General features: G+C 46.8%; 1 protein-coding gene across 11 annotated transcripts in view; it reads left to right on the top strand.

The window, feature by feature from the left end:
* LOC139371145 (forkhead box protein P4-like) overlaps window positions 1-17,500 on the top strand; it is a 140,396-nt gene that overhangs the window by 76,007 nt on the left and 46,889 nt on the right. For 10 of the 11 annotated variants that reach the window (XM_071111244.1, XM_071111245.1, XM_071111250.1 and 7 more), the window contains exon 3: window positions 3,238-3,327. In XM_071111244.1, the coding sequence (XP_070967345.1) occupies window positions 3,238-3,327 (90 nt within the window). The remainder of the gene's footprint in view (window positions 1-3,237; window positions 3,328-17,500) is intronic. The other variant, XM_071111252.1, reaches the window with a different exon arrangement.

Raw genomic sequence — 17,500 nt, 5'->3', positions numbered from 1 at the left:
AGGCATCACCTACTGCAGGATACACACAGAGGAGAGGAGGGTTAGAGGAGACAGGCATCACCTACTGCAGGATACACACAGAGGAGAGGAGGGTTAGAGGAGACAGGCATCACCTACTGCAGGATACACACAGAGGAGAGGAGGGTTAGAGGAGTCAGGCATCACCTACTGCAGGATACACACAGAGGAGAGGAGGGTTAGAGGAGTCAGGCATCACCTACTGCAGGATACACACAGAGGAGAGGAGGGTTAGAGGAGTCAGGCATCACCTACTGCAGGATACACACAGAGGAGAGGAGGGTTAGAGGAGTCAGGCATCACCTACTGCAGGATACACACAGAGGAGAGGAGGGTTAGAGGAGTCAGGCATCACCTACTGCAGGATACACACAGAGGAGACAGGCATCACCTCTGCGTGGTAGTAGCGTTAGTGAAAGCCATAAATACCTATTTAATATAGTAGTAATCAGGGAGGTAATTTGGACAGAATTGTCCATTATTGTTGCCAGACGTGTCTGCTTGGGCCAACACACACACACACACACACACACACACGTCCGCTTGAGCTGATATAAAGACTGTGAGGAGTAATTCACACCACATGCCAGAAAGCTGGGCGGGCCGTGTGTGTGTGTGTGTGTGTGTGTGGGGGGGGGGGGGGGGGGGGGGTAACGTATGTGTGTTCCGCCAAAGCTCAGGTCAAACCAACATATGGGAGGGGGTTCCAGGGGTAGTCTTACAGTGTTATTTAAGCGTGAAGGCGTGTGTGTATGGTGTGTGTGTATTTTAATTGCGGTCTCAGCAAAAGTAGCAAGTGTCTTTGATGCAGATGGTTTTCTATACTTAGGCCATTAATGTGATTGTACACAGGAGCCTCCTCTATAGTATCTCTCTCTCTCTCTCTCTCTCTCTCTCTCTCTCTCTCTCTCTCTCTCTCTCTCTCTCCTCTATCTCTCGCTCCTCTCTCTCCTCCCTCTCTCTCTACTCTCTCTCTCTACTCTCTCCCTCCTCCATCTCTCTCCTCTCTCTCTACTCTCTCTCTCCTCCCTCTCTATACTCTCTATCCTCTCTCTCTCTCCTCTCTTACTATACTCTCTCTCTCCTCTCTCGCTCTACTCTTTCACTCTCTTCCCTCTGTCTCTCCTCTCTCTCCTCTCTCTCTCCTCTCTCCTCCCTCTCTCTCCGGTCTCTCTCATCCCTCTCTCTCTCTACTCTCTCTCTCCTCTCTCCCCTCTCTCTCCTCCCTCTCTCTCTCCTCTCTCTCTCCTCTCTCTCTCTCTACTCTCTCTCTCCTCTCTCTGTCTTATCTCTCTCCTCTTCTTCTCTCCTCCTCCCTCTCTCCTTCTCCCTCTCTCCTTCTTCTTCTCTCCTCCTCCCTCTCTCCTTCTCCCTCTGTCTTTTCACACTCTCAGTTCTAGCCAACCCACTACTACAGCCACAGGACAGATAATAGAGAACTATTAGTAATATCAATAACAATATACGATACAACAGACTTGTGAAATGATTGTTTTCTCAGAAAGATGATTGAGTAATAGTTTCCAGTTTAGGGTAACACGGTGTGTCACTCCACATCACAGTTCTCTGTCCGTTAGATTGGGCAGCCACATCCCACATTTTTTCATATGAATCAATATTTACTGAGTAACCTTCCCCCCCTTTCAGAGAGTCAGGAAGCCAATGTGCATCCTGCTGTCTCACCCCTCCTCCTCCCCATTTCTCTGTGCTGATTTATGGTGTGTGTTGGTGTATGTGTGTGGTGTGTATGTGTATGTGTGTGGTGTGTATGTGTGTGTATGTGTGTGGTGTGTATGTGTATGTGTGTGGTATGTATGTGTGTGTGTATGTGTGTGGTGTGTATGTGTGTGGTGTGTATGTGTGTGTATGTGTGTGGTGTGTATGTGTGTGTACTTGGTTCTGTCTGCGTGTTTTGGACACTAGATTGAGACCTCTCTCTCATGTGTTCAAACAGAGACATGGTCACAAAGACTGTCTGTATACACACACCCTGAGGGGAAAAGGACAAGGAATAATAGAGGGAGGGAGGGGGAGAGAAAAGGGGAGGGAGGGAGAGAGAAAGGGGAAGGGAGGGAGAGAGAAAGGGGAAGGGAGGGAGAGAGAAATGGGGAGGGAGGGAGAGAAAAATGGGGAGGGAGGGAGAGAGAAAAGGGGGAGGGAGGGAGAGAGAAAAGGGGAGGGAGGGAGAGAGAAAGGGGGAGGGAGGGAGAGAGAAAAGGGGAGGGAGGGAGAGAGAAAATGGGAGGGAGGGAGAGAGAAAAGGGGAGGGAGGGAGAGAGAAAAGGGGAGGAGGGAGAGAAAAAAGGGGAGGGAGGGAGAGAAAAAAGGGGAGGGAGGGAGAGAGAAAAGGGGAGGGAGGGAGAGAGAAAAGGGGATGTAGGGAGAGATAAAAGGGGAGAGAGAAAAGGGGAGGGAGCGTGAGAGAAAAGAGGAGGGAGGGAGAGAGCGGGAGGAAGGCCTATTTTTTGTAGGGATATGTGAATAGGCAGCACTTGAGGGCAGCAAAATAAGGAAGGAGAGTGAAAAGGAGGTAGAGTGGGTAGGATGGAGGAACACTGTGTCAAAGCTCCAGGACACAGATTCACGCCACATTGGCTCACACACATATTCACTGACACACTTTACCCTGAGTGGATGCAAAGAGCCCACTTGGCACCCTGATAGAGGGTTGGAGAGAGGGAGACGCAGAATGAAGAAGGGAGAGGCAGGGTGAGGAGAAAGAGGCTGGCAGGAGGATGCAATGGGAGATGGTTATGGAAAGGAAAAGACACACAGAAAGGGTGCAGTCAAGTGAGGGAAGAGGCAGGGAGGAGAGAAAAGGAAGGAGAACCACACACAGTGTTATGCCAGGTGGGGTTCTCTGGTGTTGAGGAAATCAGGCCTGGCAGCTTGGCAGAGGGAGTGGGCACTGGGGTATGGTGTGTGTGTGTGGCAGGCTGCCAATTCTGAGTGTGTGGTTATTAGTGTGTGTTTGTGAGTAGTGAGTACCATACCTGTGTGTGTGTGTGTGTGTGTGTGTGAATACATCTGTTGAAAGTGTTATGAGGTGCAGGTTGAGACCCTCCTCCTTGTCTAGCCCCCCCCCCCCCCCCCTCTTTCTCTCTCATTTCAATTCAGTGGCTTTATTGGCATGGAAAACATATTTTTACATTGCCAAAGCAAGTGAAATGAATAAATAAATGTGAAATAAACAATACAAACATCTCTCCCCCCCACCAGGCCCTGCAGGCAGCCAGACAGTTCCTCCTCCAACAGGCCTCTGGACTCAACTCCCCCAGCAGCAACGAGGTGAAACAGAGCCCGGTGCAGGTCAGAACACACACAGTACGCATCTCTCTCTTTCTCCCTCTCTCTATCTTCCTATGTCCTTCTCTCTTTCTCACTCTCTCTCCCTATGTCTTTCTCTCTCTCTCTCCCTATGTCTCCCTTTGTTTTTCTCTCTTTCTCTCTGTCTCCCCCCTCTCCCTCTCTCTCTTTGTCTCCCTTTCTCTTTGCTTCTCTCCGTCTCTGTCTCCCCCTCCGTCTCCCTCTCCGTCTCCCCCTCCTTCTCCCTTTCCCTTTCCCTCTCCGTCTCCCCGTCTCTTAGGAAGTGCAGCTCAGATTCCACCTCATTTTGTGGGCAGTGGGTACATAGCCTGTATTCTCTTGAGAGCCATGTCTGCCTACGGCGGCCTTTCTCAATAGCAAGGCTATGCTCACTGAGTCTGTACATAGTCAAAGCTTTCCCTAAGTTTGGGTCAGTCACAGTGGTCAGGTATTCTGCCAGTGTGTACTCTCTGTTTAGGGCCTCTCTCTCTCTCTCTCTCTCTCTCTCTCTCTCTCTCTCTCTCTCTCTCTCTCTCTCTCTCTCTCTCTCTCTCTCTCTCTCTCTCTCTCTCGCTCTCTCTCCCTCTCTCTCTCTCTCACTCTCACTCTCTCTCTCTCTCCCTCTCTCTCTCTCTCTCTTTCTCTCCCTCTCTCTCTCTCTCTCTCTCTCTCTCTCTCTCTCTCTCTCTCTCTCTCTCTCTCTCTCTCTCTCTCTCTCTCTCTCTCTCTCTCTCTCTCTCTCTGTGAAAGGGGTCTTTGTAGTGATGGGGCACTAGGCTGTTTTCAGAGCTGAATTCCTCAGTGAGTAGAACGTGTGGGGTTAGCTAGAGTGCAGGATCCCCACTGACAGACAAACACCTTTCTCTTCTCACTAATGCACACGCAAACATTACACTCATATTACTGTGCCTCAGACTGGGACACTTGTTAGGTCCAAATAAATAACTTGTCTAAAGCAAAGAGTATTGTAATAAAGAACAATATAAAGGAGGAAAGGGAGAGGAGGAGGGTTTGGTGGCTTTGTTCTGTTGTCAGGATGAAGGGGTGTAGCTCAGAGGTGATGACCATTCTGGTTGAACAGCGTGGTCTCTCGTTAGGGTCTCTCGTTAGTGCAGCGCTCTGTTCATGAACAAACATCAATAATTACATGAAACTCTCACTCACTGCTACCACTGCAGAGAAGAAGAACAGAGAAGAGAAAAAAGAAGAGATGAAGATAGGACATTCTGAGGTCTAGTAAAGTTAGCTAACAAACTGAGGCAGGATAGAGCTGGAACAACGGATTCTTCCATAACAGATTGGCTTCAAATGAATTCATTTATTCACAATTTATACCTCACTGTATAAGATAACTGTGTTAACACACACAGAGATTTTCACAGAGTCTTGTCCCAAGCCCCTGGGCATTTATCATTCTCTCGATGTCTATCTCATTCTTTCTCTTTTTGGTCTCTTGCTCATCTACATTCTCTGCCTATCGCCCACTTCTCTGTTGTTTACCCTCTTCTCTTTCTCTCATTCTCTCTCTTTTATTCCATTTCCCTCTCTCGCTCTAATTTGTCTTGTTTGTTCGTGTCTCGCCTCAGTTCCCCCTGCCTGTACCTCAGTTCCCCCTGCGTGTACCTCAGTTCCCCCTGCCTGTACCTCAGTTTCCCCTGCCTGTACCTATGTTCCCCCTGCCTGTACCTATGTTCCCCCTGCGTGTACCTCAGTTCCCCCTGCCTGTACCTCAGTTTCCCCTGCCTGTACCTATGTTCCCCCTGCCTGTACCTCAGTTCTCCCTGCCTGTACCTCAGTTCCCCCTGCCTGTACCTCCGTTCCCCCTGCCTGTACCTCAGTTCCCCCTGCCTGTACCTCCATTCCCCCTGCCTGTACCTCATGGCATCACTACTGTGTGAGCTGTCACTGTTTACACTCCCTCCTACCCTCATCCCCACATAGCTATTAACATCTCCATGTCTCAACATACTCACATCCAATGAGTGTATGGTTGGCTAGGGTCTCTCTCTCTCCTCCCTGTCTCCTGTCTCTCTCTATCTCTCTCTCTCCTCCCTGTCTCCTGTCTCTCTCTCTCTCTCTCTCTCTCTCTCTCTCTCTCTCTCTCTGTCTCCTCCCTGTCTCCTGTCTCCTGTCTCTCTCTGTCTCAATTCAATTTCAATTAAATTCAAGGGGCTTTATTGGCATGGGAAACATGTGTTGACATTGCCAAAGCAAGTGAGGTAGATAATATACAAAAGTGAAATAAACAATTAATATTAACAGTAAACATTACACATACAGAAGTTTCAAAACAATAAAGACATTACAAATGTCATATTATATATATATACAGTGTTTTAACAATGTACAAATGGTAAAGGACACAAGATAAAATAAATAAGCATAAATATGGGTTGTATTTACAATGGTGTTTGTTCTTCACTGGTTGCCCTTTTCTTGTGGCAACAGGTCACACATCTTGCTGCTGTGATGGCACACTGTGGAATTTCACCCAGTAGATATGGGAGTTTATCAAAATTGGATTTGTTTTCGAATTCTTTGTGGATCTGTGTAATCTGAGGGAAATATGTCTCTCTAATATGGTCATACATTGGGCAGGAGGTTAGGAAGTGCAGCTCAGTTTCCACCTCATTTTGTGGGCAGTGAGCACATAGCCTGTATTCTCTTGAGAGCCATGTCTGCCTACGGCGGCCTTTCTCAATAGCAAGGCTATGCTCACTGAGTCTGTACATAGTCAAAGCTTTCCCTAAGTTTGAGTCAGTCACAGTGGTCAGTACTCTCTGTTTAGGGCCTCTCTCTCTCTCTCTCTCTCTCTCTCTCTCTCTCTCTCTCTCTCTCTCTCTCTCTCTCTCTCTCTCTCTCTCTCTCTCTCTGTCTCTCTGTCTCTCTGTCTCTCTCTCTCTCTCTCTCTCTCTCTCTCTCTCTGTCTCTGTCTCTCTCTCTCTCTCTCTCTCTCTCTCTGCTCCAAGTGAATATAAGCTCAACAGCACCATTTATTGAAAGGAATAATTTATAATTTCATATCTTGGTAGCTCCACTGAAGTAATTGATGCAATCATACAATGGCAGAGAGGAAGAATGAGTGAGAGGGTTAGTGAGTGAGTGCTGCGGGGAAAAAGGCATTTAATCCAGTCAATTCAGAGGAGCGACTGAGCGACTGGTGACACAGCGACTCACTTCAGGCACAAAATGGCTGCTGCTCAGGTTGGGCTCTCACACATGCAAATGAGGCCTAACGAATAATGGAATCTTCTGGAGCTTGATAATTAGATGGTTCTCTTCTCTCTGAGGGACAGCGAGTGACGAAGAGGGAGAGAAAGTTCCACTGCTCTCCTTCCTCTCCCCATTATATGTCTTCATATCTCACCTTTTGTATTATTATTATTACTTTTTGAGATGAGTTTTTTAATGATAGGGGAAGTTTGGGACCGAGCTGAAAAAGGTATTTAATGATCATATTCCCTAAAGCCCTCTGGTCAAAAGTAGTGTTCTGTAGTGGAATTCCTTCTGGAACGTCTCTCTGTCTGACCTGACACATGTGCATCACAATGCAGTCTGTGCCACCCACACTTGGCACACACACACACTTTTGGTACAGTTGGCACACACACGCACACAATTGGCACACACACATTTGGCTCCAGACCATGTATGTACAGTATGTGTGTGTAATCGAATAGCTTGGCGTGTGTGGAATGTCCTGTTTTCATGTATTATTAAGGAGCTTGTTTAATTAGAAAAAATGAAGACTCATTAGAGAAATGCTAATTAGCTTCCCTCCCTCCCTTTCTTCTCTGTGTCAGTGGAGGGAGCCTGGCACCGGCACTGAGGGAGAGAGAAAGAACAGGGGCTATGGCCCCTTTACAGATCAAATTATACTAAATAAAAGAACACAGTGTTGATATCACATTGCTTAGTTTAGATGAACTTTAGGTTACTTTAGAATATATTTTGCATTACTTGTGAATGCTAAACCCGGTTCATTGTATTTTCTACCCAACTTGTGTCTGTCACATCAGATTGAACTCTGCTCTGTGTCAGAATAGACAGGGTCTTACCCTTAGTCTGACCCTGAAACCAGTGGAGGCTGCTGATGGGAGGACGGCTCCTAATAATGGCTGGAACAGAGCATGTATTTGATACCATTCCACTAATTCCACTCCAGCCATTACCAAGAGACCGTCCTCCCCAATTAAGGTGCCACCAACCTCCTGTGCCTGAAACAGACTTATCTAAGCCATACTTATCTAATTCAGACTTTCCACAAATAAAGTTCACCACTAAATCTTGATGACGTTATGTAATTCTTAAACTGAAAGTTTATGTGTGAGGCATGTTAGCTTGTTTTGATAACCTAAAACGTCCGTTTAAGTTCATTTGAGGTTAGCCAAGACTAGTTCTGAGAGCTTGCACAGCTAGCCCAGTGAATCAGGGGCTAAGACCAGGGGCTAAGACCTATTTCACTTAAAACAGTTTGCACTGCAGACAGTTTCTATGCTTTTTTCCCCAAAGTGGTTTTCCCAAAGCACTCCTTTTGTCCACTCAATGAAAGTGCTTAGTTGGCAGTTTTTCTCCTTTTATTTGATAGATGGGGGGAGGAGGGGTATTGGGGGTTATATGGTGTATTGACAGTGTGTGAAAAGAGGATGGGGGTAGAGGGATAGGGGTATATAGGGGGGGAATTCTGGTCTGGTGCTGGAGTGAAGGGGGGATGAAGAGGTAGAGGAGGGAGGGATAGTGGGGAGGGGATGGAGAGGGAGAGTTTGGGTCTGGGTAGTGGAGTGAAGGGAGGATGAAGAGGTAGAGGAGGGTGGGATAGTGGGGAGGGGATGGAGAGGGAGAGTTTGGGTCTGGGTAGTGGAGTGTGAAACTCTATTTTGTGATTTGAAACATGAGTGAAATCAGTAATGAAGGCGGGTCGATAACGGCCTCTTACACTTCCCTCTGAAGTACCCAAAGTGTGTGTGTGTGTGTGTGTGTGTGTGTCGTTCCCTCTGGAAATGTGTTGTCATTTTTATTCTGAGGCACTGGGGCGTTAGATGGAGTGAGTGGAGGGGGGTGGAGAGGAGGAGGGATAAAGGAGGAGGATTTTCCACTTGAACTTGCTGGTGTCAGGCCGTCCACTCCAGAAGGGTTTTTCCATTTGTCTGGCCCGTCAGAGGGAGGTGTGTATTTGTGTGCCATCCCGGTATATCCTGTAATACCGGCACTGAACACAAGCAGGCTATTTTCAAACCACAGTGAGCCTCTTTAAAATGAAGGTTAGTAATGCCAACGAATGTAAAAACCCCATAGTGAATGCTAACTAAATGCCAACGAATGTAAAACCCCATAGTGAATGCTAACTAAATGCTAACTAAATGCTAACTAAATGCTAACTAAATGCTAACTAAATGCTAACGAAATGCTAACTAAATGCTAACTAAATGCTAACGAAATGCTAACTAAATGCTAACGAGCGCATGCAAACATTTTTATACAGTCTCTGACAAACTATTTGCAGGACAAACATCCCAGCTCATAAAGTTATACAAGTAACTTAAAAATGCAACTCACAGTTTGCTGCACGCACAATAACAATATTAGACAGCAAGGCTCTTGATTCAGGAGGGGATTCTCTGCTATTACCAAGAAGCTTGATTCAGGAGGGGATTCTCTGCTATTACCAAGAGGCTTGATTTTGCAAGAAGATAACCACTTAGCTAGCTAGCTAGATAACTAGCTACTAAATTAGAAAAACAAATGCACAACTGCAGAGCATTTAGCACATTTGAAACGGTTAATCACCAGAATGGCTTCAGATTATGTGGCCAATTTATATCTCTGATCCTGTGCTGTCCATTTATGTTTTTTCTATGTTTTATTTATATCTGTAAATCAACCATTGACATCAAGCCACACCCGGCCACCTGTGGGTCCTTCCAAACTATATAAACTAGTCATTATACCCTGATGAAGACAGCTTGTCTTTTTTGGTTGTTCAAATATTGCATCTGAGGCTCTCCTTTTCTTTTTCAAGGCCACTCTGGTCGACCTACATGATGTTCTTCTGAACATGTGTTCCTTGCCCTCTCTGCGGTATCTCTAACCCCTCTCTCCTCTCACTAGCAACGTCATGACATGATTCTACTTACTACCCACTCCTCCACAGGTCTTCTGAACATGTGTTCCTTGCCCTCTCTGCGGTATCTCTAACCCCTCTCTCCTCTCACTAGCAACGTCATGACATGATTCTACTTACTACCCACTCCTCCACAGGTCTTCTGAACATGTGTTCCTTGCCCTCTCTGCGGTATCTCTAACCCCTCTCTCCTCTCACTAGCAACGTCATGACATGATTCTACTTACTACCCACTCCTCCACAGGTCTTCTGAACATGTGTTCCTTGCCCTCTCTGCGGTATCTCTAACCCCTCTCTCCTCTCACTAGCAACGTCATGACATGATTCTACATACTACCCACTCCTCCACAGGTCTTCACAGGACTGTGGAAGAATCTAGTCCATTTACATAAATAATATGGTATCCATCCAGTCTGTCTTCCATGTAAGGCCCATGTTGTTTTCTTAGATAGGGGTGGAGAGAAGGCCTGGTATCTGGTAGCTGTTACAGGTAGAGACAAACACCTGGTAACCCATTGGTGTGTTTGTCATCAGCTCTGTAATGAGACTCTATACACACACTCATATAATAGGCCTCAACCTTCATTTTCAGCGCACACACACACACACTGACACACACATGCAGCCTTCACCCTTCTCATAAAATAATACTTTCCTTCTCCCCGGGAACTGTTTGAAGTGGGCAGTGCAACGCTTTAAACGCTAGCCCCACCTGGCTTCCCTCATCAGTTCCCCACTGAGAAATGTGGCCCCTGCCCCTGGTAGACATTAAAGAAAGGGAGAGAGGGAGTTTCAGACAATGGAGATATTTACGTCTGCTCTCTCTTTCTGTTAATGAAGCTCGGGGCCTGAGCCTGAGATTCACCCTCCTTTCTTCTCCTAGCCTGTAGGTATTCCCTCCTCTCCTCCTTTGCTCCTCTCAGTCCAGCAGGTATTCCGTTTTCATCTCTCCTCCTTCACTTTCCTTCTCCTTGCCACTTATCTCCTCTCCTCTGTTTTCCTCTCCTCCTCCTCCTCCTCTGGTATTCCCCATACTGCTAACGGCCACTCTCACCTCCCTCATCCCTCGTTCCTCAGCCTAATGAGTAACGACAGCATGTTTACCTGGAGGGAGGGAGGCCGGGATGGAGAGTCGGAGGGAAGAAGGGGACAGTGAGAAGATTCTATAAATAAACAAATCATAACCCAATCAACAGGAAGCAGAGGAGTTACCCACACACCATGAGAGATAGAGGGAGAGAGAGATATAGTGTGGGGTGAAAGCCAATGGGGCGAGAAATTAGAGAATGACAGAAAGATGACAGGATGGAAAAGGGTCATGTCTAGAAGGGATGCCGCTAATGTCAAAGTGATGTAAAAATGTGCATATTCGATTTGCGTCAGGGAGGATTTTTGCATATTAGCTAACCCTGACCCTTTTCCTAACCTTAAACTGATTCTCCTAACCTGCTACGAAAAGTCACTTTTGATATTAGCGGTATCCCTTCTAGTCAAAACCATGAAAATGGGGGATAGCAGACTCTTTGTGTGTCTGTCGCTGTGTGTCTGTCTGTGTGTCTGTCTGTCTCTGTGCCTTTGTGTGTGTGTCAGTAGTCCCTCCCAGGGTGAGGTAGGTAATTCTTAGTGACAGCGATAAATAGCGCTGAGGTTTGTTCCTAACGTGAGAGGGCATGACGGAGGGGGGGGGGGGGGGGGGGATGCCTTCTCCTTGTCATCGTTTCAGTGATCTGCCTCTTGTGTGTCCCCATATAGCGTCAGGCAGGATAGATCACTTAGATGGAGAGGCTGTTAATACTCTGATTATAGGGTCCTTTCTCTCACATCACTCTTCTGGGCAACCGTCACACACTCAGACACAGTCTTATACATGTACACACAGTCATATACATGTACACACAGTCATATACATGTACACAACACAATAATCAAAACTCTCACAGAGGGTAAGGGGGTGAAGGATGCATGGTGTGAATTACTGTCAATTCTGTACATTGTTAGTCTAACAGGGAGGTGGAGATACCGTTTCCCTTCTCTCACCATACTGTGCTACACATGTCTGTGTGTGTGAAAAAAAACGAAAATTTAACATGTATATTACACGCAATGAAAAATATTAATGTTTGTGTGTGTGTGTGTGTGTGTGTTTGTGTGTGTGTGTGTGTGTGTGTGTGTGTGTGTGTGTGTGTGTGTGTGTGTGTGTACAGTCGTGGCCAAAAGGTTTGAGAATGACACAAATATTAATTTTCACAAAGTCTGCTGCCTGTTTGTATGATGGCATTTACTCCAGAATGTTATGAAGAGTGATCAGATGAATTGCATTTAATTGCAAAGTCCCTCTTTGCCATGCAAATGAACTGAATCCCCATTAAACATTTCCACTGCATTTCAGCCCTGCCACAAAAGGACCAGCTGACATCATGTTAGTGATTCTCTCATTAACACAGGTGTGAGTGTTGACGAGGACAAGGCTGGAGATCACTCTGTCATGCTGATTGAGTTCAAATAACAGACTGGAAGCTTCAAAAGGAGGGTGGTGCTTGGAATCATTGTTCGTCCTCTGTAAATCATGGTTACCTGCAAGGACTTCCAAAAGACTTCGCCTCACTGTGTGTGAAGATACACTCATACCTGCGTGCTGCCATTCCTGAGCAAGCTCTGTACTGGTGGAGGAAGGCCTGGTGTCAAGAAGGGCAGCAAAGAAGCCACTTCTCTCCAGGAAAAACATCAGGGACAGACTGATATTCTGCAAAAGGTACAGGGATTGGACTGCTGAGGACTGGGGTAAAGTCATTTTCCCTGATGAATCCCCTTTCCGATTGTTTGGGGCATCCGGAAAAAAGCTTGTCCGGAGAAGACAAGGTGAGAGCTACCATCAGTCCTGTGTCATGCCAACAGTAAAGCATCCTGAGACCATTCATGTGTGGGGTTGCTTCTCAGCCAAGGGAGTGGGCTCACTCACAATTTTGCCTAAGAACACAGCCACAAATAAAGAATTGTACCAACACATCCTCTGAGAACAGCTTCTCCCAACCATCCAGGAACAGTTTGGTGACGAACAATGCCTTTTCCAACATGATGGAGCACCTTGCCATAAGGCAAAAGTGATAACTAATTGGCCGGGGGAACAAAACATTAATATTTTGGGTCCATGGCCAGGAAACTCCCCAGACCTTAATCCCATTGAGAACTTGTGGTCAATCCTCAAGATGCGGGTGTACAAACAAAAACCCACAAATTCTGACAAACTCCAAGCATTAATTATGCAAGAATGGGCTGCCATCAGTCAGGATGTGGCCCAGAAGTTAATTGACAGCATGCCAGGGCAGATTGCAGAGGTCTTGAAAAAGAAGGGTCCTACACTGTAAATATTGACTCTTTGCATCAACTTCATGTAATTGTCAATAAAAGCCTTTGACACTTATGAAATGCTTGTAATTATACTTCAGTATTCCATTCTGTATTCCACATCTGACAAAAATATCTAGAGACACTGAAGCAGCACATTTTGTGGAAATAAATATTTGTGTAATTCTCAAATCTTTTAGCCACGACTGTATGTATGTATGTATGTATGTATGTATGTATGTATGTATGTATGTATGTATGTATGTATGTATGTATGTATGAATGTATGTATGTATGTATGTATGTATGTATGTATGTATGTATGTATGTATGTATGTGTGTCTAGGTGTGCGGCAGCACGCCATGTGATAATTAGCCAGTAATATGAGTTGGCAGAGGAGCCTCTAGAGAATGCTGCAGTATTCATCACTGCTTTATTTAAATACAGTCGTTTAGAGAGTGTGTGTTTGTGTGTGTGTGTGTGTGTGTGTGTGTGTATTTAAATACGGTCATTTAGTGCAAAGCTCATTACAGCTAGACTGCCCTTGACAGTGGAAATGATACCACCCCCCCCCTCAACCAACACACCCCTACACATCACTGGCTCCTCGTCAAGCCCCTATGGAAGAGAAAAATGCCCTTTCCCTAGCTCTCTCTTCAGCCATATTGTAGAGTCATCATCCTAAAAGAGTTTGGAAGTCTGCAACTCGCCATGGCATCATGTTCGTCACATATACAGTACAACTAACTTTGCTTTCACAAATGACGGCCGTTTTAAAAGGCTATGCATTCCGGTTAAAGTCTACACTGTGGTTATTAGCAGGCCCAGCTGTGCTCCATATAGCTGCTCATCTGAAATGGAAAACAGAGATCTGGAATGAAAAGTCATCAGGGGAGGAGAGGAGAGAGAGATGGAGCCTCATTGAAATGCGTGATACATCACTCTCTCTATCCCTCTTCCCAACCCTCTGGGACACAATGCCTTTTCCTATTTCTCCTTCCATCTCTCTCTCGCTCCCTCTCTCCCTCTGTTCCTTTGTTAATCAGTTAAACTCCCTCTTCAAACAACCTCTCTAATTATCCCTCTACTCTCTGAAAACTACAGGGCTGTGTCTCTCTCCTCCCCTCTCTTTTCTTCCCCCCTCTCTCTCACCTCTCTTTCCTTCCCCTCTCACTCTCACCTCTCTTTCCTCATCGCCTACTCCTCCCTTTGCTCTGTGTCTCTCTTTGGCGAAGGTTGACCTCCGTAAGTCTCTGCTGGTGCTGTGTGCTTGTCACATACATGTACGTACACACACACACACACACACACACACACACACACACACACACACACACACACACACACACACACACACACACACACACACACACACTTTGGGCCTGTACCAGACCAAGGGTGTAATCATTAGTCCAAAACGTTTTGCAATGAAAACGAGAGTTTCTATTGGACAAATTCAGGTAGACAAATTTCTAGTTTCTATTGGACAAATTCCACCAATCCCCCTCCATGATTCATCCTGTCTGTAATTACTCCCTATCTCTCTATTGTCTCTTTCACTTCCCTCCTCGTTCCTTCCGTCCTTTCTCTCCGGTCTCTCTGAAAGGGAAAGTGTGTGGCTTTGTCTTGGTTTTAGAGTGCAGCCTGTAAGCTGTCTCATTCCACCTCACTCCCTCCCTCACCCCCTTCTCCCCCTCTCCACTTCCGCTTCTAATCTACCTCGCATCTCTCTCTTTTAAATTAACATGCAATGCCCCTCAAAAAAAGAGAGAGGAGAGTGAAAAATTAAATGCATTTAATAAATGGCTGACTTCAAATCGCCTGGCTTTTCACTCTCTCGCCTATTCACAGGGCAATGAAAGGGGAGAAATCATTCACGGGGAGAGACAAAGCCGAATGAAAATATAATTCCACATTGTGAGCGTCTTTTGTTAGGGCCCGTCAACCCGCTAATGGCGCCCCTTTTGTTTTCTCCCTGGCGCTGGGAGGCGGTGGCGAGGTATAGCCGCTGCACTGCGCGCCTCCGTAATCACACCGCTTTGTGATATTAGATTATAGTGGCAATTAATGCCGTCAAACCTTAACAACTCAGCATTCAGCCCCTGTCACCCCCCCCCCCCACACACACACATACACACACATTCATGCCTGCCATCAGTGCATTCACCAACACACAGAAAGGTGCTATAACGCAGTAATTATTGCGCCTGCAACTTGAAAATGTCAATGAGCATGTGTATAAAATAGAATGTATGGGTTGTCAGGGGGTGAGAATGTGTGTGTGTGTGTGTGTGTGTGTGTGTGTGTGTGTGTGTGTGTGTGTGTGTGTGTGTGTGTGTGTGTGTGTGTGTGTGTGTGTGTGTGACAGGCAAAGAGAATGGGATGCACAAGAGCAATTAATTACAGGTTTTAATTTTCCAGCCAAGAGTGACGAGCAGCATCGGCGGTGCAGGCAGAGCCAAATTGGCATGACGCCAAGCGTACACAACCCCTCCCTCACCCTCACCCGCTCCTCAACCACCCATTACACCTGCTTAAAAGTATGCGTTATGGTGTCTGTAAGGTTTTACAATAGAGGAGTACTAAGATGGCTGTGTGGTGGCTTCAATACAGCGCCCCCTGTCAGTCATCCAGGGTTTACACACATCATTGGTTTCCCCTCATGGGTAAATAACTCTTCCTCTGCAGACACACAGAAAGACAGGGGGATAGACTTTGCTCTCTTAGCAGCCACCCCTGTTGTACCTGTCTACCCTTGTTCCCTTTACTCCTTACCCTCGCCCTCCCGCTCAGTCTCCCCCTCTCTCCTCCTCTCCCTGTGATGAGGGAGTGTGTTGGGTTATGGATGGCTTGTTTGATCACGATACGGCAGCTTACAATAAGGGATTGGACAGGGCCCGACACACAGGCTGCAGCTGATAACACAGGGAGGGAGGGAGTGAGGGAGGGAGGGGGTGTTAGTATTTATGGCCAATCTTGTTTACAAAGTCAAATCAGCCCTTTACAGATTTAATTTACCACTGACAGCTCTCCCTCTCTCCCCTGCCGCCCCTCAGGCGGGGAATAGATAGACTCCTAAGAGAGACGGGTAGCCATCAGTGCTGCGAAACACATGACTGCCAATATCAGAGAGAGCGCTAGAGAGAGAGAGAGGGCACAAGGGGTAGAGAGGGAGAGATAAGGGTAGAGAGAGAGAGAGAAAGATAGAGAGAGGAGGGGGGGATAGAGAGAGAGAGAAGGGTAAAGAAGGATAGAGAGGGGTAGAGAGAGAGACGGGTAGAGAAAGGTAGAGAGGGGTAGAGAGAGAGAAGGTTAGTGAATGGTAGAGAGAGGGGGTAGAGAGAGAGCGAGAGCGATAGACGGGGTAGAGAGCGAGAGAGAGGGAGGGAGAGAGAAGGAGAGCGCGAAAGAGAGAGCGAGAGAGAGAGAGAGGGGGCTAGAGAGGGGTAGAGAGAGAGAGGGTGGTAGAGAGGGGTGGAGAGAGAGAGAGAGAAGTGTAGAGAGGGGTAGAGAGAGAGGGGGTAGAGAGGGTTAGAGACAGAGAGGGTGGTAGAGACGGGTAGAGAGAGAGAGAGAGAGAGGGTGGTAGAGAGGGGTAGAAAGAGAGAGAGGGGGTAGAGAGGCGTAGAGAGAGAGAGGGTGGTAAAAGAGGGGTAGAAAGAGAGAGAGGGGGTAGAGAGGGGTAGAGAGAGAGAGGGTTGTAGAGAGGGGTAGAAATAGAGAGAGGGGGTAGAAAGAGAGAGAGGGGGTAGAGAGAGAGAGAGGGTGGTAGAGAGGGGTAGAAAGAGAGAGAGGGGATAGAGAGGGGTAGAGAGAGAGAGGGGGTAGAGAGAGAGAAGGGTAGAGAAGCTCTGTTTTTCCACAGAGGATTAAAGATGAATGTCCGTATATGAGAGGTTCTAAAGCAGGGTCGTATATCTCTGTAAAAGCAGCCATCTCTTCCTAACAGCCCTTATTTGTATTGAGCACAGAGTATTATTTTTATTGAGCTGTCCACTGTAGGCTGTAAAGGGAGAAGTAATCATCCCTCTCTTTCTTTCTTTCTCTCTCGCTCTCTCTCTCTTTCACGCTCTCATTCTCTCTCCCCCTCTCTCTTTTTCCTTCTCTATCTCTCAGTGAAGAGAAACATAGCTCACCTGCTGGGCATCAGTTGTAGGACTGAACAACCATATGGATTTATCTTTCTCTCTCTTTTTGTGTCTATTTCTGTCTCTGTCTCTGTCTCTCTTCCCCCCCGTTCCCTCTCTTACACTCTCTCTCCCCACTCTTCTCTTCTATCTCTTCTCTCCCTCTCTTCTCTCTCTCTCTGTGGGCTGACTGGAGTGTAATTGGTGGCTGTGAACTCTGGAGTGTTTGAGGCAAATTTTCTGAGGACGGAAGCTCTTAGTCATCAGGTGGATGTGTGCTTGGTGTGTGTTCAATCGACAGGTGAATGCTCTTTGAGTTAGCCCCTGGCCAGAGGATAGCATCAATGCTAGTCTTTCTGTTACTCTGTTGGTGTGTGTGTGTGTGTGTGTGTGTGTGTGTGTGCGTGCGTGCGTGCGTGCGTGCGTGCGTGTGTGTGTGTGTGTGTGTGTGTGCGTGCGTGCGTGCGTGTGTGTGTGTGTGTGTGTGCGTGCGTGTGTGTGTGTGTATTATTCTCTGAGTGGTTAGTTTGCCTCCATTCAGTCATAGTATGTTTGTAATCAGATTAGCGTCACGGCGTATCT

Source organism: Oncorhynchus clarkii, chromosome 17 (genome assembly GCF_045791955.1).
Source record: "Oncorhynchus clarkii lewisi isolate Uvic-CL-2024 chromosome 17, UVic_Ocla_1.0, whole genome shotgun sequence".
Classification (NCBI taxonomy): Eukaryota; Metazoa; Chordata; class Actinopteri; order Salmoniformes; family Salmonidae; genus Oncorhynchus; species Oncorhynchus clarkii.
The sequence above is the reverse complement of the archived record's forward strand: the minus strand, read 5'-3'. Positions and strand labels throughout refer to the sequence as shown.